General features: G+C 28.7%; 5 protein-coding genes across 8 annotated transcripts in view; 3 read left to right on the top strand and 2 right to left on the bottom strand.

The window, feature by feature from the left end:
- The window catches only part of LOC125874168 (cytochrome b5-like), a 116,943-nt gene that overhangs the window by 22,448 nt on the left and 69,198 nt on the right, over positions 1-25,297 (bottom strand). The gene's annotated exons all lie outside the window — the stretch shown is intronic.
- LOC125874155 (uncharacterized) lies at positions 7,236-7,853 on the top strand. The gene has a single exon (XM_049554995.1). The coding sequence runs from the start codon at positions 7,236-7,238 to the stop codon at positions 7,848-7,850; it is 615 nt and encodes a 204-aa protein (XP_049410952.1). The 3' UTR covers positions 7,851-7,853.
- On the top strand, positions 9,361-12,490 carry LOC125874143 (xyloglucan endotransglucosylase/hydrolase protein 2-like). The gene is made up of 4 exons (XM_049554981.1): positions 9,361-9,545; positions 10,362-10,462; positions 10,769-10,962; positions 12,106-12,490. The coding sequence occupies exons 1-4, from the start codon at positions 9,380-9,382 to the stop codon at positions 12,488-12,490; spliced, it is 846 nt and encodes a 281-aa protein (XP_049410938.1). The 5' UTR covers positions 9,361-9,379.
- On the top strand, positions 16,731-20,987 carry LOC125874151 (uncharacterized). The gene is made up of 6 exons (XM_049554990.1): positions 16,731-16,848; positions 18,665-18,964; positions 19,092-19,149; positions 19,828-19,940; positions 20,050-20,281; positions 20,745-20,987. Exons 2-5 carry the CDS (start codon positions 18,713-18,715, stop codon positions 20,272-20,274), a joined length of 648 nt encoding a protein of 215 aa, XP_049410947.1. The 5' UTR covers positions 16,731-16,848; positions 18,665-18,712; the 3' UTR covers positions 20,275-20,281; positions 20,745-20,987.
- LOC125874165 (norbelladine synthase-like) overlaps positions 22,395-25,297 on the bottom strand; it is a 38,865-nt gene continuing 35,962 nt past the window's right edge. The window contains exon 2 of the mRNA XM_049555004.1: positions 22,395-22,647. Within this exon, the coding sequence (XP_049410961.1) occupies positions 22,430-22,647 (218 nt within the window). The 3' untranslated portion in view covers positions 22,395-22,429. The remainder of the gene's footprint in view (positions 22,648-25,297) is intronic.

Below are 25,297 nucleotides of genomic sequence, written 5' to 3'. Positions count from 1 at the left end.
AGTAATTATTATAAGGTACACAGCTGAAACAGATATATTGACGTCTAATTATGTGCTTATTCTTTTTTTTCTTAATATTCGCTCTGTTCTTAATTACTTGACTATTTCTTTTCTTTTTTAGTTGTCCCTAATTACTCGTTCATTTTCACAAATCAAGAAAGAATAATTTTTTTTATCTATTATAATCTCAATTAATTACTTTGACAAAGGTAAAATTTCTTGAAAATATTAAATTTTTAATTCATCTATTTCATAATTAATAAGACTAAGATGGTAAACTTACTATGTTAATCAATATTTTCTTAATAGATATGTTAATTTAAAACTAGACAAATAATTAGAAGAAGGAGTAGTAAAAAAAGTACTATTTATTCCTCTATTAGATATCATAAGAACTAATTCATGTTTTTAAAACACAGTTCTCTATGATGTTCATATGATAAATATTACTCTATAATAGGGTATCAGAAAAAAATAGTAAAAAAAATACTCCTTGATCCTTTTTGAGGATTTATTCATTTTTTACAATTTTATTTTTTAAGAAAAAATTAATTTTTATTTTCATTAGTTGATATATTTATTTTGTATTTTTTAACCATTAAAATAAAAAGGAAATACAAACTAGAANAAACATACCAAAAATAAATAGAAATTTAAGAGAAAAAAAATAAAAAAACAAAGTCAACTAAAGAAAATAAATTAAATGCCGCAATTCAAGGCCAATTTAATGCGTCGAAAGCTAAGATGGGCAAAACAGACGCCGCAATTTGTGTGAATTTTTATTTTTTCGATTTTTTTCCATTCACGACTATAGTTATTTTTCAGGGCTGGAACACGAGATTTCTAATTAAGAGAAGAGTAACTTCATTCACTATACTATATCGTTTGGTGATGTATGATTTTTTTAAATTTATATTTATAGTAATAAACTATTTTTTTATGGACATATATTTTAATATTATAATATTTATATATTATGTCCGAATATAATTTCAGTTTCTAAAATCTTTTGCCCAATTAGGCATAAATATGATTCCTCAAGACTAAAAATTAAGAATCAATCTATTTAAAAGTAATAATAAAAAATCGAACTATTTACGAATAAAACGTGTAATTTTGTGGGAAATAAATATTTGAAATTGGGCCAACTACTATACTTTTGGGTTGGCTTAATCCAATTTTTCATGTTCTTTTCACTTTAATTTGATTTAAATGAGTTTCTTTTATCTTAAACAATTCTTCAAAATATGCTATGTATATAATAAAAATTATGGTATAAGGTACTTGTATATAGCTCAAAATTGAAGAAATGAAAATGTAATTGATAAAATAGAGTAATAGCATTCTAAAATGATAAAATGGTGATATAACAAACAAAGAAAATGCAGTGGTTAATATTGATAATACAAATTTATTGAAACTAGTGAAATTATTCGCTTTTTATGCGACTTTAAGAAAAAATCAATAAATTTATATATGTTTACTCTTTATATATACAAAATTAGTGAAAATTTTATAAATGACATATATAAGACTAATAATTTCAAGTTATGACAATATAATAATATTTTCAAGTTGTAACAATAAAAAATTTAGGTTATAACAGTTTATTTTAAAAAAAAGTTTTAAAATAATAATAAAAACCGATTTTTAAAAATTAATAAAAAGTAAAAAAACGGAAATAGTTGTAGTAATTGATTTGAATACATTAATGATAATTAATAATTGCCATAAATTTAGGAGATTCAAAACAAAATAGGAATATTTATTTTTCTTTTTTTACTCTAATCAATTAAAAGTATTTCAAAAACCATATTTTCTTTTTTGTTCAAACTTTTCTCTCTCTTCAAATTTTTTTCTGTAATTGGCGTCATTTACTTATAGTTCCAAATAGTTTTGGTTCAATAATCTTCATTTTGTTATAATGGACGGCTTCTTATCGATATTAATAAAACATGGTGATAGATGAATCCTTCTGGTTAGTATTCATTGCTATTTATTATTTGTATTTTTATACTAATGAAACGTAAAAAAAATAAAAAATTTAAGAACAATGAAACGGAAAATGAAATTTTCTGATTTTGCTTGTGAAACTTGAATAAATGTTGGTATGAATTTTTTGTATAGTGCTTTTTGTAATTTGTATACTGTTTTTTGTAATTAGTATGTATTGCGATTTATTTTTTGTATTTTATATCAATGAAACTGTAAAAATAATAATTAAGAATAATGAAAATGATTTTTTTTAATTTTGCTTGTGTATAATAGATTTAAATTATGTTTTTTTTTTGTATGAACATTAATTTTTTCAGATTACATATTCATTTTTTGAAACTGAAATAAATTATAGCAAGATTTTTTTTAAAATTTAAGTTATCTGATTAAAAAAGAAAATACATTAAATAAAGTAAAGATTTAATTAATTTTTAAATAAAATGTGATCTGGTATAACTAGTAATTAAACTGTTCTAAGTAAGAATATTTTAAAAGTAGCTTTAAAACCCGTAATATTGTCTCTTTAAATATATATGGGGTGATTTTTCCTATTCGATTCACTATATACTCAATAAAAAAGATTGTTTCTTTTTGGTTCATGAAAAATTGTAATATGGATAATAGATTGATAATGTGATCAAGCATAAAACATAATCAAGATATATTAATTTGACTTTAACAACACATAGGAAATCCTTCTCAAGAAGATCAAATAAAGTAAATTAAACATAAAACTCATTAATTAATACAATAAAAACCATATTTTTTAATCCATGATTAATTAATTAATATTAATTTCATGGACACTTTGGTTCTCCTGTCTGTTTCTTCCAATCTCTATAGCAAGGACAACAATCTTTGTGTTCCCCAACATATCCTGGTGGAACACATTGACACCATCCACAACAATGGTTGCAATAAAATAAACATCTTTTTTTGTGACCTTTTTGTGAGCATCTCACATTGCATGCCTCTTCACATTCTAAACAACACAAGAAGTAAAAAAAAAAAACAAAAAAAAAAGGTTAAATAATCGACAAATGCATAATATGTGTATAATCTGTATATAATCAATGTATATCGGTTGAAAAAATTATAAGCAATATCTCAATTGACTATTGTGTAAAGATTAATTGCTTTCTCTTAGAAAAAAGGGACAAATTTATTTACCTCTCTACTTTCAAGATATTTTATGTTTAATATATGCTATACTTTTCGAACAAAAACACTTGTGTAGTAAATAAAGTTATTAGAAATGCTCATTCATCCTTCTCAAGAAGTAAAAAAAAGTTAAATAATCGGGAAATGCATAATATATGTATAATGTGTGTATAATCAATATATAATCAATGTATATTGGTGGAAAAATTATAAGTAATATTTTGACCGATTATTTGAGTAAAGATTAATTGTTTTCTTTTAGGAAAAAGGGACAGAGTTACATCTCTACTTTCAAAATAGTTTACATTTAATATCTGTTATACTTTTCGAACATAAACACCCTTTGCAATAAATAAAGTAGTTAAAAATGCTCCAAATGCATTTGTAAAGCTTTGTTGATGATAAATGTATTTTTGTTCGCAAAAAGTACAATAAAAGTCAAATATAAACTATTTCTAAAAGCAAATGATAGATATGATCGTTTTTCCTTTCTTTTATTCCAATATAGATTTGTGATTCGATAATCGTGCTAGAAGTAATAAATTATTTTTTCGAACAAACTCAACGTTCTCGTTTTGAACCAATGAGAAGATGGATTTGCAAAAACAACACAAAAATGATAAAAAGAGGTACTTACTATCTTTAGGCACAGGACAAGTTGTTGGACCAACAGGAGGTTGAGCTCTTGACATTGAAGCCGTAATGAGCAAAGCCAAAAAAATGTGAAGAAGCTTCATCTCTATTTTTTCTTCAAAAACTAATGTTAGTTTTCAATTTTAATTTTATTTTGTGAGAAAATGATTGCTATGAATCCACTAATTGTGTGCATCTATATATATAGACAATATTAATTATAATCATAATATTGTAGATTTTGTTGCTAATGTAGCAATTACTTAAGACTTATCTACTATGGTTGCATTTATTAATGAGTTAATTAATTACAGTAAAGACTCTTATAACTAAATTACAAATAAACTCTGTATTTTTTAAAATTAATCATTTACATCCGTTTTTAAAAAAATGAAAGTCATACACTTACACCTTCTTCTTTCCCCCCCTATATATATATTTCTAAAAACATTTAAACCTTTTATATAAGGAGAATCCTACAGAAATGAAACATCATCTACTTAATTATATATAAGATAATTTTGAAGCAAAAAAATAATAATTTAAACATATAAATTTACATTATAGTAAATATTCTAATTGAATTTTTAAAAAAGTTACTTACATGTATAAAAGTGCAAGGAAATCTACTATATATAGAATATTGAATGAGGAGCTTAGTGTGGTCAATCTTGATCAATTTGCTTTTGTGCTTCACTTTTCTCTATTTATACTGACTCTTCGAATTTATTCTGTACCACATAAATGACAGATAAAATCACAAGGCTCTTGCATCTAGTATTAGTAGTAATAGAAACATCTTGACTCATGTTGTAAAGCTCCCTTGTGACATCAAGCAAATAACAACAAACAAATTATAGGATACATACCAAGGTATTACACCAATTGAACCTCCCAATAGACTATAGAGTGTTGATAAGACAATTAATTGAGATTATTTCTACTTAGTACTTAGTAGGATGGAGTGTATTTCTTTTGTTAGTACAAACTACAAAGGTGAGGTTGTGTTTGTTTGATAAGGATAGTTGACGTGTCGTGATTTCATTGGTGGAAATGGAAGGACAAGGATTGATGAGTGGTATGGGTATGGTTTTTAAAATTTTGGGCCTTGTTATGAGGCATTTTGGGTAAGATTTGGTGTGGAAAAATTGAAAATTTAATATTGGCCCAATTACTAGACTTTTGGGGTTTTTGAATTGCCTTAGAGAAATTATTTATCTATACAAAATAAGACTAAAATAGTACCAAATGTAGTAGGAGATTTTTGTTCATCAAAAATATCAAGTGCATCCTCTTTTTTTAAAAAAAAATAATATATATACGAAATCATACTTCGAATCTCGCTTAAGTATTAAAATTTTGCTCATAATCTCATGTATGAAAATAGTATGATATCAATCTAAAATATGTATATAACTGTATAAATTTTATACAAAGTTCATGTTAGGTTTATGAAGGAGAAAAACACAAGTTTTGTCTTTCGCTCAAGGCTTAGAATGTCATTCACAATTTCATGTATAAAAATTATATAAAATATGTCTATAATTGTATCAATTTCATGTTGGTTTCTAAAATTTTAATAAAACAACAACATTATATACAAATTTAATATAGCTAACTTAAACTACAATTTTCATACAAATTAAATATAGCTAATATAACATACAAACTTCAAATACAATTTTCATACATTTATAATACGACTTTAATACATACCTTTGCTTCCTCATTCTTATATGTCAAGAATGATCCAATGGAATCTTCTAAATCTGATATGTAAAATCTCAAAGGATTAGAAGAGACTTTTGACATAATTCAACTGTAATTTGAACTTTGATATTATTCAAATGGCCTCAACTTTTACATTTAAACTCCCCTTGACATTCAAGTTCTTTTGAGATATCACCACTCAAAATAAAGTTCATTTGTGGTAAGTTAATTTTTCAAACTTGAGCCTCAACACATATGCGTTTAGTAACATAGAGTTATAGTTTATTTTTTTAAAATAAAATAAAATAACAAAATACACATTAATTTTAGTTAAAAAATCATCAGTCAACAGACGAATAATTAAAAAATGCATGAAAATTGAGAAAAACTTTGACAATTCACGTAAAATTAAATAAAAATATGATTTTGTTTTTTTGGTTTAAAAAATAATTATTATCACTAATATGATTGTAAATAGATTAAGCTCATAGGAATTGTTCATCGAGAAATTAGAACCTAGGGCTATGGAAATTGTGAAAAGCTTAATAATTCGCATAAAGTTAAAGGAAAAATATGATTTTTAACCGCTTTATATGAATAACAAATGAATATGTATATGGGGTGGGTGGGGGGGTTGGAAGAACATGCCATGATATTAGAAAATCTAATCTAATGAGGTTGATAATTCAGGACAAAATACACATTAATTTTATTTAGAAAATCATCAATCAACGAACGAATAAGTAAAAAATGCATGAAAATTAAGAAAAACTTGAGAATTCAAGTAAAATTAAATAAAAATATGATGTTTCGTCCGTTTTATTGAATAATAAACAAACATGAGAGAGGGGGCGGAGTGAGTGAGAGAGCTAGAGAGAGTAGCGGGGAAACGAACCTTTTTTGTTTCCCTTTCCTTTCTTCCTCTATCTCTCTCCCTCTCTATGAAATGTGTGTATTTTTCCCTTTTGTACCTTTTTTTTCCTTCTTCATTGATTTACAAGATATGAGCTTTGTTTGATTCAACAAGATATGCCTTTTCATGTATGTTTTCGTGTATCCCTTTAATCTTTTTGTATACATTTGTCATGAGATCTTGTGTTTACAAATCTCACATGTTTGAATTGAGAAATTTTATGATTCTGATCTTTAGTATTTTTTTTTATTTAGGCAGAATATCTTTCTTTTTTTCATGAATTCAAATATTATTTTTTCTTACTTCAAACTTGGTGTATGAACTCCCATGATTTGATAGATCGCATATAGAATTTTTGGTTAAGCAATTCTTGATTCTTTTCTCTCTTTTTGATTTTTGCATTACAATTTTTATGTCTGAATTCTGTAAAAAAAAAAAAAAAAAAGACCCATCTCGATAAAATGGTGAATTATGTCCCCAATTTTTTAAATCTCATTACGAATTACGACCTAATCCTTTCAAAATTTTGATATATATAATGTTCATCGCACTAGATCTGCCATTGCCTAAGAAAATTCACTATGTTATTTTTTAAAACTTCAATTAGTATTAGGTTTTTGAATTCTACGCGAAATTTCTCATCTTATTTGTATTTTGTAGGAATTCCCTACAAAATTGTGGATGTGTTATTGTTGGTGGCAAGAGTACTAGTGACAATTTAGTCAATATTTTGAACTCCCAAGATTTCTCAGAGTCGAAGAGAACAATAACAACAACAATAGCAGGAACATCAATTTCAAAATATTCTTTAGTGAAAAGCTAAATGGATTCGATTACCACAACTCATGTTCCAACTTCTGACATTCCAATTAATCAAGGTAATAATAGATCAATAAATCGAAGGCTTTCAGCCCGATTTCCTTCATCGAAAGATGCCACGTACCCTGATGACATAGGTAATGAATTCGGGTCAAGGAATAGAACGTTGAATAGAAATGCAAGTAAAGCTCAAAGAGGGAGCCCTAGCACGAAATTTGACCCTTCCATGTCAATGAGAAGATCGGGGACGGATGGTGAATGTGAAGAGGACGAGTCAAAAGAAGAAGAAGAAGAAAATGAAGAAGAGAGCGCGGAAACAAAAGAAGGAGAGGAACCGGTTAGAATGTCATTGATGGCATTATTAGCGGAGTCAGAAGGTTCATCATACATGATGGGAGAGGACGAGGACGAGGACGAGGAGGATGAGGACGATGGTGGTGGTGATGTTGGTGGAGATAACTTAAATAATTGTTGTGTTTGTCAAGTTAGACATAAAGGTGCAGCATTTGTACCTTGTGGACATTCATTTTGCAGGTTATGTTCAAGGGAACTTTGGGTTGAAGGAGCTAATTGCCCACTTTGCAACAATTTCATATTGGAAATTCTTGACATTTTCTAATCACTTCATTCAACATTGAGCAAATTTTCATTTAGCTATGCATGTGTTGTTATTTATTTTCATTTTTATTTGTTTTGCATTTCTTCTTGTTTGTTAATTGGAGCAAAAAATGTAACTAGTAAAAATTGAAGTTAATGAATACATAGTATTGGTGCACCTACTAATTTTTTTTATAGAATGAGCATAAAATGGGGTTTGACATAAAATGGGATTCGTGTTGTATATTCTTATCCTAGCTATTTGTATTACGATTTGTGAAAAAATTATAATGAATTATCATGTTTATATATTGACAAGCGAAATATATAAACGAAGTTCTGAAAAATTTCTAAATGTATAAATACAAAAAAATTGTATATACTTACCCGTTTGTTACATATATAGGATAAAAAAAGTATTATTATATTTGATAAAAATAATATAGAAAAAAAATTAAGAAAGAAAAAAAAGTAATTATATCAATGATGAATTTTGATTTAGAGCACTAATTCTTGGAAATCTCGATACATAACTTTTATTGAGATTGTATGTATATATATTAAGAAATTCATAGTCTATAAATAACTAATTGTTAATATAAAATTATTATTATATTAATTTAAAGTCCTTGTAGGAATTTATATATAAACTATAAAAATAAATTTGCCTATAACATATTTTAGTTACAATCAATTCAACATTGATCAACTTTCTTTTTAATGACAAACGTTAATATGTAATATAATAAAAACGATAACTAACTTATAATTACTACAATACATTATACTATAATATTTACATTCATTATTTAAAATTTATTTATTTATTGATTTTGCGTATCAATCAAGTTATTTGGTTCAATTTTCTTTATTCATAATGTGTTTGAAATTTATTTCCAATATTGATGTAAATAATATGCCCAATTAGGGTTTATATATGACTTGAAGGAAAGGGTTTCGACCACACAACACAAACCCATATTTTCCTTCTTTACCATTTTTTTCTTCTTTATTTTGGGTGAAGTATTAGGGTGTGTTTGGTACGAAGAAAAATGTTTTTTTTTTTTCTGAATTAACAAAGAGCGCTAAAACCTTATCAACATTAGTTAATTGTCCTTGGATCCAATGTCGCTATAGACTTTATGAACATATACAAAGAGTGCTAATTGCCTCTAAAAATACATATTTAGCGATGATTAAGCTATTGCCGTTACTTAATTGCTGCTTAAGATCATTTTCTTGTTTACATTGAGGAAATTATTGCCCTCATTTTAAAGAACTTGTTTTTCTTGAAAAAAATAATAACCAATTGATCGAATATAGAAAAATTGAAAAATTCTCCATTACCAAACACACCCTTTTCCTAGCCCCCCCNCCCCCCCCCCCCCCCCCCACCTCCCCCCAAAAAAACCAATATATATATCCCTCTAGTACAAGCTTTTTAAACATCTTCATTAAAACCAACAAGAATTCTCTCCTTTAACAACTATGAATATTTTACATCAACCATATATAATTTTATTTTATTTTCTATTTTAATTGTTGCAAAATATGTATTTTTATATAAAACTTGTATGTTTATTTGGTCTTTTCCTACTTAGAGCTTTAGCCAAAGATATACCCTATGATGTCAATTATAATATTATATTTGGGAATCAACAAGTTGTATCCTTCAACCAAGGAAGAGAACTTCAGATTTCAATGGACCAATCTTCTGGTATTTTTTTTGTTATTATGTGTTAGCTCCATATGTTTCGATTTATTTGTCATAGTTTGGATATGTGAGTTTAAGAATGAAAAAAAAAACTTTTGAAATTTATATATCATAAAATGCAAGGGCGGAGTTTGAAGTCCGAATACAACAACCATGTAGCTTTTACTCAAATATTGTATTTGTATTAGCAAATACATTAAATATGTATACAAAATAAATTTAAAAAGTTTGTTTTAAAATTCAGAACATACAAAATTGAAATTCTGACTCCACTTCTTTAAATGTGTTAGGATATTTATGTGATTATTATAATAATTTTTTAAACTTATAGCTTGAAACATGTCATAACATGTACTGTATTTGGCTATAAGCATATCATTAAGAAAATATTGAAATGTGTATTATTATTATCGAAACACATTAAGAAGGAAATAGTGTCAAATATTAAAGTGAAACGAAGGAAGTATTTATTTTGTTGTTTTTGGCACTAGTAGCAACAATAATTATTTCACTACAAAAAAAATATAGAAATTAGCTACAATATTAGTTACTAAAACTCCTCTTGATAACATAATTTTTTGATAATTCATCGTTAAATTGATTTAGTGATAGAATCCTTTTTGACGCTAACTCCTTTTGTTTTTGTAGTGTTTGTCTAACTAAATGGGATTTTCTTACACCTTGCATCAACCAAATGTTTACAAGTTTAAGCAGTAAAAAAGAACACGTTTCGAATCGTATATAGGAGATTTTTTTTTATAGCTTGATTAATTTAGTAAATTATAAATAGTATTAATTAATTTGTTGAATTATTTATAGGATCTGGCATTGGATCTAAGGAGAATTATGGTTCAGGCTTCTTTCACATGAAAATAAAACTACCAAACAGAGACTCAGCAGGAGTTGTTATTGCTTTTTATGTAAGTAAAATACTATTATCTTCAATTAATTTTGTGTAAATATTTTTGAAACAATATTTTTATGTAATTGTCAAACACAGAATAAGTAAGATAACTAATTATTTTTCATTAATTTTTTAAATTCATATCAAACATACCCTAAAAGCAACCGACAAATAACCGTCCATAAATAAGTGTACATAGCACATACTATGACATATTAAAATACGCTGATAGTGTAACATAATTTACGTTATCAATGTATATAAAGTTAAATTCAAGTTATAAATTAAATATTTACGAATTAATTTCATATGTTTTTTGCAGCTACATTCAAATACATACAATAATGATGAAATAGATTTTGAATTTTTGGGCAATAGAGAAGGCAAACCGTATAGCTTGCAAACAAATGTGTTTGTAAATGGTGGTGGAAATAGAGAACAAAGGGTGCATCTTTGGTTTGATCCAACTGCAGAATTTCACAATTATAAAATCATGTGGAATGAACATCAAATAGTGTAAGATAATTATGTACAATTTATGTTATATAATGCATGTTTTTACATCGGTATGAATTAGCGGTTTTTGATTCTTCTGATCCCTATATTCTTGATCCAATGCGGAGACATGGTATATTCGTTATATCTTTCATGACTTGTTAATGATATATAGGAGGTGTGACACTATATATGTTTTCTTTTAAAAAAATATATTATTTTTCACCTAGTGTCTGGTATTCAAAGTTAAGGCTTGATTAAATTTAAATTTGAGTCAGAAAGTCTCACATTGAGAGGTGAAGTGGTCCCTAATAAAAGTGACTTCATACCTAGAAGGACTCATACCCGAGATCTTTTGTTAAAAATGAAGGAATACTTACCACTCCACCATAACAGACTTGATTTATATATGTTGTTCATTTGAGTTGAATCTTCTTTACCATGTTGTTATAACATTGTTATAACATGTGTTGTCGATCAATTTTAGAAGATGTTTGACTAAGCTTATATAAAAACGGGTGAAAATTACCTTATGAACACTTTTTGGCTTATTGGGCACATCTGATAATAATATTAGAAGTGCTTTATAAGCCAAAATTAATCATAGGTTAATTATTCTTAAACTAAGTAACCTTACAACTTATGAGTACTTTCGATTTGATCAAGTTTTCTATAATTAAATCCTTAATATCTTTTGTAATGCCCGAAATACTCTTTCTAAATCTTTTAAATTTTCATCATATCTTATTCTGTTTCCATCTCTCATTCCTTTTTTATATAAATCTTATTTTTTTTTAATATATATTTTCTATATAAATAGCTTTAAGGATATTTTAATTTTTTCAATAAAAAGTGCTTATCAACACCACCTCTCTTTTTTTATTAGTAATATTTTTTTTTAATACCAAACACACTAATTATTTCTTATCGTCAATTTCAATCTTGCTACATTCCTAAATCTAGACAGACACAGTTACTCAATATTTATATTGGTGATCAGTAATTGGTGAAAGATAACATATATATCCAGTAACATTACACAAGACACACATAAGTTAGCCCCGACACAATCAACTTAATTGTAATAGTTGTGTAAAATGTATTTACATTATCAGTGCATATAAATTAAATCCTTTTGTATTTTGTTTTCTTGAATATTTTCAGGTTTTATGTGGACAATATTCCAATTAGGGTGTTCAAAAACAATGAAAATATTGGAGTTGGATATCCAAAACAACCAATGCAATTACTAGCCACAATATGGGATGGAGATGGTTGGGCAACAGATGGAGGATTAACAAAGACCAATTGGTCTTTTGCACCTTTCAAAGCTTATTTTCAAGATTTCAAAATTGGTGGGTGCCCAATAATTAACTCAAATACTAATAATTGCAATTCACAAGGTTATTGGTGGAACCAAAGAAATTATTGGAGGTTGAGTTCTTCACAAAGAAAATTATATGATGAATATAGAGTCAATTATAAAACTTATGATTATTGTGATGATATGATTAGATATCCTACTCCACCCTTAGAATGTGTTTCATAAATATAATCAAAATGTAGAAAAATAATCTTCATACACTCCTCTGTAATAGTCATCCTTTATAATAATATTTTACTATAATAATAAAGTTTTTTTTAAAAAATAATTATCATGTTATGTTATATTACTATTTCTTATAACAATATTTTGCTATATCAATCAAAAAATATTCAGACGACTTTGGCTCTTTGTTTTATAATTAGCTTTTACTTAATTAGGTTTATAATTAAAAGACAATGTCATAGATACTCTATCAAACAATACAACAAAACTTATGCAAACACTCCTATTAAATGTTTAAGATCAAACAAACTGTTGAAAATATGTCTCAGGATATTGCAGAAATAAAACAGTTATTAGCTATTTTTAGGGTTTTTAAATTATGTTTTTAGAGTCCTATTTGACTTATATTTAGGAGTTATTTCTTTTTATTTGTTATTTGAATTAAACTGATAAGTTAGTATCTTATTTTTCTATTTTTAGTTAGGAATTATATCTATAAATGCAAGTCTCTGATTATTAATAAAATAATTCCCTTTGATAATACTGCATTATTTTTTCTCTCAAAGTCTTTCTCTGTTATTTTCTTAATTTCTTTATTAAAAAAACCAACAATTGGTATCTAGAGCCTTCTTCTTGAGGGACCTGTGAGTAGAAAAATGAATTTCGAAAATAGTTTTTCACGAATGACTCCTCTTATTTTTTATGGTGAGAATTATCAACTATGGGTTGTGAAAATGGAAACTTACTTGGAGGCTCTTGATCTTTGGGAAGCCGTGGAAGAGGATTATGAAATTAATCCGCTGCCAAATAATCCCATTGTGGCCCAGATCAAAAGTCACAAGGAAAAGAAAACCATTAAGTCGAAGGCAAAAACAACTTTGTTTGCTGATGTTTCGATAACTGTTTTCAAGAAAATTATGACTCTCACATCACCAAAAGATATTTGGAATTATCTGAAGAAAGAATATGTTGTAGATGAAAGAATACGAGGAATGAAGGTATTAAATTTAATGAGGGAATTTGAATTGCAGAGAATGAAAGAGTCAGAAACAACAATCAAGGAATACTCTGACAGATTGCTTGGTATTGTCAACAAGGTAAGATTACTAGGCACTGAATTCAAATATACAAGAATTGTTGAAAAAGTTCTTGTTACAGTGCCCGAAAGATATGAAGCATGTATAACTACCTTGGAAAACACACAAGATCTGTCCAAAATTACCTTGGCAGAATTGTTAAATTCTTTGCAGGCTTAGGAACAAAGGAGACTTATGACGCAAGATGGCATGGTTGAAGGAACATTAGTAGCCAGCCACAAAACTCATAGCAAGGGTAATTTTTTGAAAAATTACCCACCTTGTCAGCATTATGAAAAAAATGGACATCCTTCATATAAATGTTGAAAAAGACCAAATGCACAATGCAAGAACTGCAAACAACTTGGTCATAAAGCTATGATTTGCAAAAGCAAATTTTAAAAAGATGAAACAATTGCTCAAGCCACTACTGAAGAAGAAGACCACTTATTTGTGGCAACTTGTTTTTCAACCAAAGAATCTGATTTTTGGATGATTGATAGTGGTTGTACAAACCACATGACATATGAAAGAAATCTTTTTAAAGAGTTCATTCCTATGGAAAATAAGAAAGTCAGAATTGGGAATGGTGATTGTAAATTGTAATCCTGCAAAAGGAAAATGGTTTGTTTCAATTAAAACAAATTCAAGTACAAAAATAATTTCAGATGTTCTTTATGTGCCTGATATTGATAAAAGTTTGTTTAGTATTGGTCAGTTAATAGAAAAAGGATTTAAATTATTATTTGGAGATAAATATTGTCGAATCTTTGATTCTACTAAGCAAGAGATTTTACAAGTTAAAATGAGAGGTAAGAGCTCCTCATTTAATCCAACAAAAGATGCACACAAGCCTTGCAAGACAAATGATGAATTAGCAGATTTGTTCACAAGGTCAATTTCAGATGAGACTACAATTTACAATTCCTGATCCAAGAAGGAGTGTTGAAAATATGTCTCAGGTATTGCAGAAATAAAACAGTTAGCTATTTTTAGGGTTTTTAAATTATGTTATTAGAGTCATATTTGACTTATATTTAGGAGTTAGTTCTTTTTATTTGTTATTTGAATTAAACTGATAAGTTAGTATTTTATTTTTCTATTTTTAGTTAGGAATTATATCTAGAAATGCAAGTCTCTGGATTATTAATAAAATAATCCCCTTTGATAATATTGTAGTATTTTTTTTCTCAAAGTCTTTCTCTGTTATTTTCTTAGTTTCTTTATTAAAAAAATCAACACATACGGCAACAAAGTTTAACATTCGTGTCTTCTTGGTGGAGAATTAAAGTGGTTCATCAAGAACATATTTGTAAAAAGTATATTTTAATAGTAGTATATTTTAAGTGATATTTTAAAAGTAAAAAAATTAAAAATCAACCGAATCGTACTGATATTGAAGAGAAATCGATGTAATTAAGATGATTTAAGAAATTGATTTTACATGCTTTAAAAAATCAGTACGAATCACAAAACAAATCTAACATTTTGGATATGTACCACCCTTAAAAACGAATGTTCCTTTTGTTTTAATTTATATAAATGACATATTTTTTTATTTGATAAATATTTAATGATTCTGTCAATATTTTACCTATATTAGATCCCATATATTTGGCAAAAAAAGTACATAAGTATACACTTTTCTATTTAAAAAATAATTTATGTTAAGGGTAATTTTAGAATATTGTAAAAAAAAATTTCATATTTTAAAAAACTCTCATCCATTACACTACATCACATAAGTTGACGCAAAGAGAGTAAGGAGTCTTAGAACCCATTTGGATTTTGGCCATGTAATATGAAATCATGATTTGAAACATATATATAATCATGCTATGAAATTATGAGATGAAGTTGAAGTTTTGTTTGGACATGACTTTTTATGTTGTATGTTTTCTCATAAACATAAACACTCTATAATATAAAACTATCAAATTTGTCCCAATTGTTTATACAATCTTAACAAATAAACAAAAGTTTATAAAATCACATTATACATTATCACAAAGTTATTCTAAAAAATACAATATTTATTCATCAAACCTTAATTCAATAAAATAAATAAATTGAACATAAGTTATAGTGTTCAACTTGTTAGTAGCTAAGGAAATTATTTTTGCAATTAATATCATAATAATTAGTCTTGTCTACTCAATATAATGATGAATTTTTTATTATTATTAAACATTGCTCTAAATGAAGTAGTAATAAATTTGATAAAAAATAAGGAATTTGGTGAATATAAATAGTAAATTAAGAATTGATTTGAAGTAAAAATAGTTTTATATTAGAGAAAATAATCGTTATATGAGATACAAATGGTTTAAAAAGTAATGATATAAATTATAAATTTTATTTACATATAAAACAACTGGCTAGTAGATATATAGATTAAATGTGGATTTTAAAAAAAATATATAAATTTGTGGGTCAATTCTTGTATTTGAAAAAACTCATATCATGATTTGAAAAATTCTCAAATCATGATTTTTGTAGAATTTGGAAGTTCATTTCATGATATATCATGAGATGAAATCAGTGTGACATCATATGGTCAAACGACTACTTAATAGAGTGTATTAGGAGAAATATGCATGCATTAACTCTATGTATAGTACCTTATTTGGTACACTTTTTCAACCTATATATACACTCTATTGCGTATTAAGATATGTATTCCTATTTATTAATACCATGAATTTCTAGGTATTAGTAAGATAAAAGATTTAATACATTCATTAACATAGTTAAAGTCCCTTGAAACCCTTTTTATATCTTTTCCACCATAATTGTGGAGAGTATTTTTGTAAATTAATATTTTTATGCTATGCATACAATTTTTAAACACCAAGCCAAACAATACATAAAAAAATTCTATCTATATTTAATGCAAGTATAACTAATACACACATTATTAATACATTCTATTTAATTACTTATTTCTAAATTATTTTTCAAGAATTAATACTATACATCAATTAATATAATTAATATAATAAAATATACATATTTATCATTATTTTTCTAAAGAATATACCAAATCTAAATAAACAAAAACATATTTTCGAATCATAATATCTTATAAATTATATTCTGCTCGCCCGCCCGCCCGCAAACGGTGCAATTAAAAATGGTATTCCCTTATTTGTAACAAAGTTTGTGTTTGACAGTATCTGAATTTCAAATTCACTCTCTCTCCCCCTCTCTCTCTCTCTCTCTAAAACCCTAATTTATGTCTTTTGTGTTGTTGAAATTTTTTGGAGTTTTGAACAAGTTCAGGTTCGATTCTCATTTGGATCCTTTAATTCCTTTGAAATTATCGATTCACTTGTCTTGTGTTCTTCGTTTTTTTTTAAATGTTTAATCGATTTATTTTACAGTCTTGTGTTGTGATCTGCAAAATTTTCGTGTATATGTTTGTGTTGTGATGAAAAATTCAATTTTTTGCTTCCATTGTTTGTTATGTATATACTGAAATTGTTGTTATTAAGTATGAATAGATAGATAGCGGACTGGTTGTTGTTTCTACAGTTCAGTCATGTGTGGCTAGGTTTACTTTCGAGCAGCTTAAACTGGGGGGGGGGGGTTCTGTAGATTAGACATTCGGCTAAAAATGGTCAAATTGTGTACGTGTTGCTGGTGGGAGTTGATAGGTATCTTGTGGAATTAATCGAGGTAGATGCAATTTGGCTTGGGCACTAGGATTATTAAAAAAAAAATAGAGTGGAATGGATATGTTGAATTTATATAGCGAACACACTAGTTTGGGATTGAAGCGGGTTGAGTTGATTTAAGTTGTGTTGTTTCTTTTCGAGCATCATAAAATAAATGAAGGTTTCGATAGATTTGACATTAAGTCTAGAAACAGTCAAATTGTGTACCTGGTACCTGATGCAGGTGGGAGTTGATAGGTATCCTATGGAAGTAATTGAATGTGCGTGCAAGCTGGTCTAGACTCTATGATTATCAAAAAAATGAAATAGAGTGGAACAGTCGAACGGATACACTGAATTTATATAGCCAACACACTAGTTTGGGATTGAAGTGTGTTGAGTTGATATAAGTTGTGTGGTTTCTTTCGAGCATCACAAAGTAAATGAGAGTTTCTGTAGATTTAATATTCAAACTAAAATTTTGTCAAATTGTGTTGAATCCTCTGAATAAGGACGAATGGAGTGTAATGGATACACTGCATTTATATAGTCAACCCACTATATTTAAGTTGTGTGGTTTCTGGTAAATTTTTCCAAATTGCTGCGTTTTTGTTTGAACAGTTTGATTTGAAGTGAGGGTCCTCTTCCTGCTTTCACACTGTTGATATTGGTTTTGAGGTTACAATATAACAACAACAACAACAACAACAACAACAACAAACCCAGTGTAGTCCCATAAGTGGGGTTTGGGGAGGGTAGAGTGTACATAGACCTTACCCATATCTTGTGGAGGTAGAGAGGCTGTTTCCGAAAAATCCTCAGCTTGAGTAACACACATCAAAATCAGTTTAAAGGAAAATACAGAAGTAAAGAGGACATAACAAGGTTTGAGGTTACAATGTGGAAGTTAATTTTGTGGTCTGGGTCTTCTTTAACTATGTGTAAGATTCAAATTTGGAACTTGAATGGGCTATGGTTAAGCCGGATAACTTTTCAAACTCAAAGTTATATAAAAAGAAGCTATTTGATTCTGTTGTACTGAGCTTAGTATTAAGCTGTAGAGCTTGACTAAGGTTGGCAGATGGAGTGTGAAAGGTTCTAGAGATACTCTAACGTTGGTATCAAACTTTCGATGTCCATGCTTTCCTTTCCGTTGATTGCAGCCCGATTTAACTTCTACTTAGCTAAAATACATGAAAGCATACAACTTGCAGTTTGCAAGTCTATTCATTTCTGCTTCTCGCCGTGGTGTATGTTAAAAGTCATCGTTAAGAGTTACTGCAGAAGTGTAATTAGTAAATTTAAGATACTTGAATTACTGCTAGTTCTTGTTGCCCCTTGCATTATGAGATAACAAATTATGATGAAAATAAACCCTAGCATAACTTCAAATTTATCTGTCTTTCCCTGTTCTTGATATATAGTTTCACTTGACATCTTAGGAATCATACTGTCGAAGTTAACCCCTTGAGATCACGACTGAGCAAAGCATGAGTTCCCAAGATAGTAGCTCACAACCAATTAGGCGTACAAGGTCCCAGTCGAGAAGAAATACTTTGCTAAATGTGGATCTAAATGTTGCACCGCCAACTGAGAACAGAGATCAGGAAGGAGATCCTATTCATGTTGTGCCTGGGGATACACCACAAGGACTAAGAGGTGCCTCTTTGACAGCTGGAGCAATTGATGTTGAGGCACTTGATGATGATGTGATTATATCATCCCCTAGGGCGTTTGCAGCAGTATGTACCTTCCCATACTATTCTATTTTCCTTCGTTAAGATTGTGTAGTGGCACATCATGTATGTGATAATGGCTGATGTTTCACATCAAGTCTAATATGTTAGATATCTTCTCATTTTTCATTAGGCTAAGAACAACTCCAGAAGGAATCAAGGACGGGTTATTGTGCTTGATGTGGATTCTGGTAATCTATTCTTCTCTTAAGCCTGTTACACCTGCAGGTTGTTTGTTCATGTTTAGCTATAAAAATTTTTTTTTCCCAATCAAGAGCTATAAAACTTTTTTATTTGCTCTAGATAGGAATTATCTGACTAGAATTGCTTAGAGTAACCTCTCCTTTTCTTCTTTAATGGTTAAGTAGATATGAGATTGTAATTATAGTATTCTCTTTATGGGTGGAGCAAGATGATCTTTCCTGGACCTATGATAATCGTCTCTTTCCTTGAGGATACCAATTCAATGTACGAAATTTGTGCACTCAAGGAGTGTCTGTTCTGATGGAATGGAGGATTTTATTAATTCTTCTTTTTGTCGTTAGATAAATGCAGATCAGGATAATGATACAGGAAAAATCAGGATTAAAATGAATCTTAAAGTGACATAATACTTCGCCAGTATCAACTGAACTTTCTTTAGAGTATTTTTTTTTTCTAATCCTCTTGTGGTTGGGAGGAGTGTGTAGATAACAAAATATACACAAGGAATTTGAGCTATGGCATGCATGGTGTTCTAATTAATTTTGCATCAAAAGTGTTTGACCTGATGTACTTTTGGGTTAGTCCATTTGCATGGAAAGCTTGGCTTGATTTATTTCTTCCATTACCCTTTGTGATTGATTTTGGTTGGAGCATGGCTATTGCAGAGGACCGTGCGTCTAGGGGTAACAGTCGCAACAGGCGTAGAAGAGTCTCTACAAATCAAGCAACAAACAATGGTGATATTTACATAGACCTAGAAGGACATAGTTGCCCAAAGGTACAGTCCATGTACTATATCTTGTTGTTTTTTTAAAAGAATATGTTTTATAGATCTACCATCTCAAGTTTCAAAACGTTATTCTAATTAATTTTGTTCCCCATGCCAGAGAGTTGATCTAAGAAGTGCAATACCAGCACCACCAAAAGAGCCTACATTCAGCTGTCCAGTGTGCATGGGTCCATTAGTTGACGAGATGTCAACGAAATGTGGTCACATTTTCTGCAAGGCGTGCATAAAAGCATCCATTGCTGCTCAGGGAAAATGTCCTACGTGTAGGAGGAAACTGGCCATGAAAGACACCATAAGAGTATATCTTCCCACCACAAATTAAGTCCAAGGTTTGTTTACTGCTCCCTCAAACTTTTTTCTCTCTCTGTCCCCCTCTCTTTCCTGAATAAATGGATAAGGATTTGTTCTTTTGTGCTTGTGGTATAATCTTCTCCTTCCACACAGAAAGTGCTAAGTGTCCGTTTGGTCCACTTTCTAGTTATGTGAGAATTATAACGTAAAGATGATTTATGCCTTGAGAATTATTCACTTATTTTCTGTAATAATTTCACTTCATTTCAAAATCAGTGTTCGGTTATATAATTTTCAAATCCAACTTGGATTTGGATTCCAAATTTGGGATAGTGCTCCGAACTTGTTTTCCAACTCCATCTTCATAAAATTCCAAATAAAGTGTTCTCTTCTCGTTTTTGCAAGAAGTATAACCAAATCACCCCTTAAAAGTTTTGCTACCTTTGCAGATAGAACATGTCATGGCTATTATATAACATGGTTAACCACCTTCTTTGACAGGATTTTGCTATCATTTACATGACCTCTGGATGAAGTGTATGACTATGTGAGTGGAAGGGAAAGTATGACTGGAAATACTTTTATTCAGTTAAGCTTTAGGTCAGAATCATTGATGGTACTCTTCCAGTATGTGCCTTTAAAAGATTGGTGTAATTAGTAAATGGATTTAAGTTACATGCATACAACTTTTGTGATATCATTTGTGTAATATACCTTGAAGAAAATCTATGAACCATTCAGCAAGCTCCTGCCCAGTGCTCCCCTTCTTTTTTGATAATCGAGAGATTGTCAAGTGTTAGCGATATGGTTAGAACTTGGTGGAAAAATGGCCCTGCTATCTCCTTTTTTGATACTTGAAAGATCCTCGGAGTGTCAGTGACACACGGTTCGAAATTTGGCAGATACTGGACCACTTCATCATCCATCCCTTATTTACCATGCTTTTGTTTGTGCCTAATTCACACATGCTAAGGCATTTTAGATCTTATCAATCAAGAATAATATAGGGAAAAGGAGTGGTTTTGGTAAAAGGCCAACCCCTCCCCCCTCCCCCCTCCCCTCCCCTCTTACTTTTATATCTTGTCAATGAAGAATATAGGGACAAAGAATGGTTTGGGGAAAGGCTAGGCCCCCTTACTTTTAGATCTTATCAATGAAGAATATAGGGAAAGAGAATGGTCTTTGATAAAGGCTAAGGCCCCCTTCTTTTAGATCTTATCAATGAGGAATATAGGGATAAATCATGGTTTTTCTTTAACTTTTATCAATGAAGAAGAAAGTAGCAAACTAAGTTAGAATTAAGCATATAGCTTTAGGCTTGTGTCTAGATTGGTGAAATGAAAAGGGCTTCAAGAAGATCATAATTGAGAAATGGATTCACCACCAAAGGTTTATTGGGATGGTTGAGATTCTTGTATCCTTAACCAGTTGGGTTCGAATCCTATGAATAGAGATCATTTTGGTACATAGGCGCTTTACTTCCTCATATTAGGTCTATTCAGTGTGAATTGAGATTAGTCAGATCAGTGGACTTTAATAAATTGGATGGTTTTAAAAATGGATTTCCCATTGTTATTGAATTGGATTTCACTCGAGGCAAATCCTCCATGGTATTTGAGTTCAGTAAATAGAAGATGAGAAGAAAGATAAGAGTGCACAAACATCTTTCTCATCTACACCATTTCGATATCGACTATTTAGTAGAGTGAAATTTAAATCCTTATGAGATTTAAAATTATTGCGTATTGATCGTTCATAAGCTATTGTACTCACCTTTTTCCCTATTTAACCATCTGATAATCGAATCTTATGATTTAACCATTTGAGTATGTTCTTCCTATAGATTAACACAATCTACACACATAAATTAAATATGAAACCAATTGTGTTGCATAATACATTGTACTTGACCAATCCCCTGAATAGAAAGAAACACAAACTTGTCAAAATACTAGAAATCATAGTAGCATCAATAATAAACAAAATTCACCTAATATGTTTATTGCCCAATTCCATTTCATTGAAATACAAACAAAGCTTGAACCATTGACCAACTCTTCACAAAAGTCAGACTTAGAGTCAGATCAAGGACGAGTTTTGTGGGTATATATGATTTTTTCTCGAATTTATAATAAGATCACATTCATGTTCATCACAGTCTTTTGAATCTTGGATCTGCCTCTCAATCAGGCGGAAGCTTGACCATCTTTGCCTTGAGTTAGATACTTTGCAACCAAATTCATTATGGCCACAAAGGGTTGGATACTAACAAATGAGGCATTAGCTATTGCTTCTTCCTTGACTTCATACTCAATTGTTGATTTTGTGATACATGTTTCTTTACCTTTCTCTATGACTTCAAACTTAACCTTATAAAGTGTAAATCCAAGATCAAGAAGTCCACCTTCCACCACTTGAGCTATTTTCACCCTCTTATCATTATCAATAACAACAAATTTCTCTTTGTGAGATGTCAAAAGTGGTGTTCCTGGTGGAAATGTTACTTTGAGGACTGATCCAACACCACCATCACCTTCGAGTATATCGACCTTATGAATGATATTCGGAAGCTCTTTAACAACAATATGTGCTAGTTGAATAGTGCCATAGATTTTCCAAGCTTCATTTGCTGGCACATGAACTTCAATCTCTTCAGAAATTGTTCCAAACATGTTTGTTGAGTGAAAAATATAGTAGTTTTGAGTATGTTTTCCTTTAATGTACGCTAAGTTATATGTATATATATACACAAAAAAAGATAATATTTGGAGCATATAATTATTAGGCCTTGCCGAATGAGAGATGTGATGTTGACATATGGCCGGCCAATTGTACCATCACACCACAATATAAATGCCTCGTTCGTATCGAAATTTTTTTAAACTTACATAGAGACTGATTGATATACGTTTATTTGGATGTTACAAACAAAAAAAAAAAGATGCAAAAAGGAAAACCTAATTTTCTAATGTTGTAAAAACAACAAAATTATTAAAATTTAAAATCTTAAAAAGTATTTATGTTTCAATAATTCAAAAGTAAAGAAGGATAATGCATCAATAATTTTTGTCTAATGAAATTCAATTATGCGCGGATCTTTCAATGTAAATTATTTTAACTACCAATTGACAAAAAATATTGTAATATATAAAAATTCAAATTCTTTGATCAAAATGTTAACCTATACTATTTCTATATATGGTTTTATAACAATAAAGCATTTATTATTTTATTTATTATGAAAATAAATGACTAGCAATAAAAGTGAGAATACAGTAAACTAAAATAATTAATATTTGATAAGGTTATTATAAAATACAAAGATCCTACTAATATAAAGCTAGTTATTGTTGTTAACTTGTTAAATATAAATAAATAATTATAATATGGTAATATTAACATATAATATAAAAAATCATCCCCGAAGAGATTTGCTTGTATGATGATTTCTTTATATGGTGACATATAAAAGAGCGGTTCAATGTATGAATAAGCATTCTTTGTTCACTCAAAATTCAGTGAAGCATCACATTTCATAATTTTGTCTGATGTAGAATATCTACACTAATATAAATATTAATAACTAATTCACGATTCAAACTTTAGATCCATTTATTATAGAAAAAAGATATAAAATGACACCTAAAGTTATTTCGAATTTTCAAAAAGATACCTTAACTATGTGGATGCCTTATTATCTCCTAAATAATTTTGAACTGATATTATTATATCATTTTTCGTCTACTTGACATAGAGAGTGTATGCACACTCTTTAAAGAGCGTGAGCAACCTAAAATAATAAATATAACTTTATTTTATAGGTATTTTGTTATAAAATATAATTTCTTGTTTTTCTTATTATTTTAACTTTTTATCTTTGTTATTTTTTTCTCTTTTTTTCTTCTTCTTTCTTGTTCAAAAATTCATTGTCATCTCCATTAAAACTCTTCACTTTCAATGTCAATATTAGTTTAAGTCTCTTTAATTTTTAAACCTTTATCTATTTTTTTTAAAAATTCGAACAATTTGATGAACCCATTAGATTTTTCAAGATGATTAGGATGTATCATTTAACTTTATTATCCGGATTTCATCAAGCTCTTTCAATTTTTGGGAATTCATTTATTCTTTCAATTTTATTTTTTTAATTTTGAAGTTATATGAAAAGAAGATAAATTAATTGATGATACTTTCAAAATTTTAAATTTTTTTAGAAAAATAATTAGTTTTGTTATCACTAACTCAACAAAGTATAGAAAATAATGTAATTTTTTAAAGAAAAAAATCACTAAAAGAATGGAATTTGACGGAAGAAGAAGAAAAAAAAAAAGAATGGGAAGAGACACAGCTTGACGAGGGTGGAGAGAGATGAAAGAGCAAGAAGAAGAAAGAAATGGAGGAAGGAGGTTAGCTTGAAAGTGGGGGGTGGGTGGGGTGGGATGGAAGGTGAATTGAAATGTAAGATGAAATTAAAATAAAATAAGTAAAAGTAAGAGACAAAAAAAAGGTAAACAAAAAATTTAAAATGAAAAAATATATATTTTAAATTAAATTAACACGTGTCACATAATGATTAGTGTGTGATAACATTTACTTTTTAAAATCTGAGATTGACCGAAAAAATAATGTAATAGTATCACTTTAAAATTGTTTAGAGGGGTAATTGAACGCCTACATAGTTAATGTGTCTTTTTGAAAATTCAAAATAACTTCAAATGTTACTTTATATCTTTTCTCATTATTATATGAAGATAATTTTCTCATTGCCTTATCATAATTTTATCGTTATTTTAGGACTCCTCTTCAAATGTGGTGGCATGATTGGACCTACTAAGATAAGGTGTAATACATACTATTAAATTATGTGAGTATTAAATTATCTCCTAAACTACGATTATGCGGTGTTAATTATTTTCCTCATTTCCATTTAGTTGGCACGTACATAAAAAACTAGCTTAGCATACATGTTTTATATGTATGTCACGTGTCAATTAATAAAATTATATATAAGAAGAATAGAACTATTTAAAAATAATAATTGATGTTAAAATAAA

Source organism: Solanum stenotomum, chromosome 8 (genome assembly GCF_019186545.1).
Source record: "Solanum stenotomum isolate F172 chromosome 8, ASM1918654v1, whole genome shotgun sequence".
Classification (NCBI taxonomy): Eukaryota; Viridiplantae; Streptophyta; class Magnoliopsida; order Solanales; family Solanaceae; genus Solanum; species Solanum stenotomum.
This window is presented reverse-complemented; position numbering and strand designations above follow the sequence as displayed.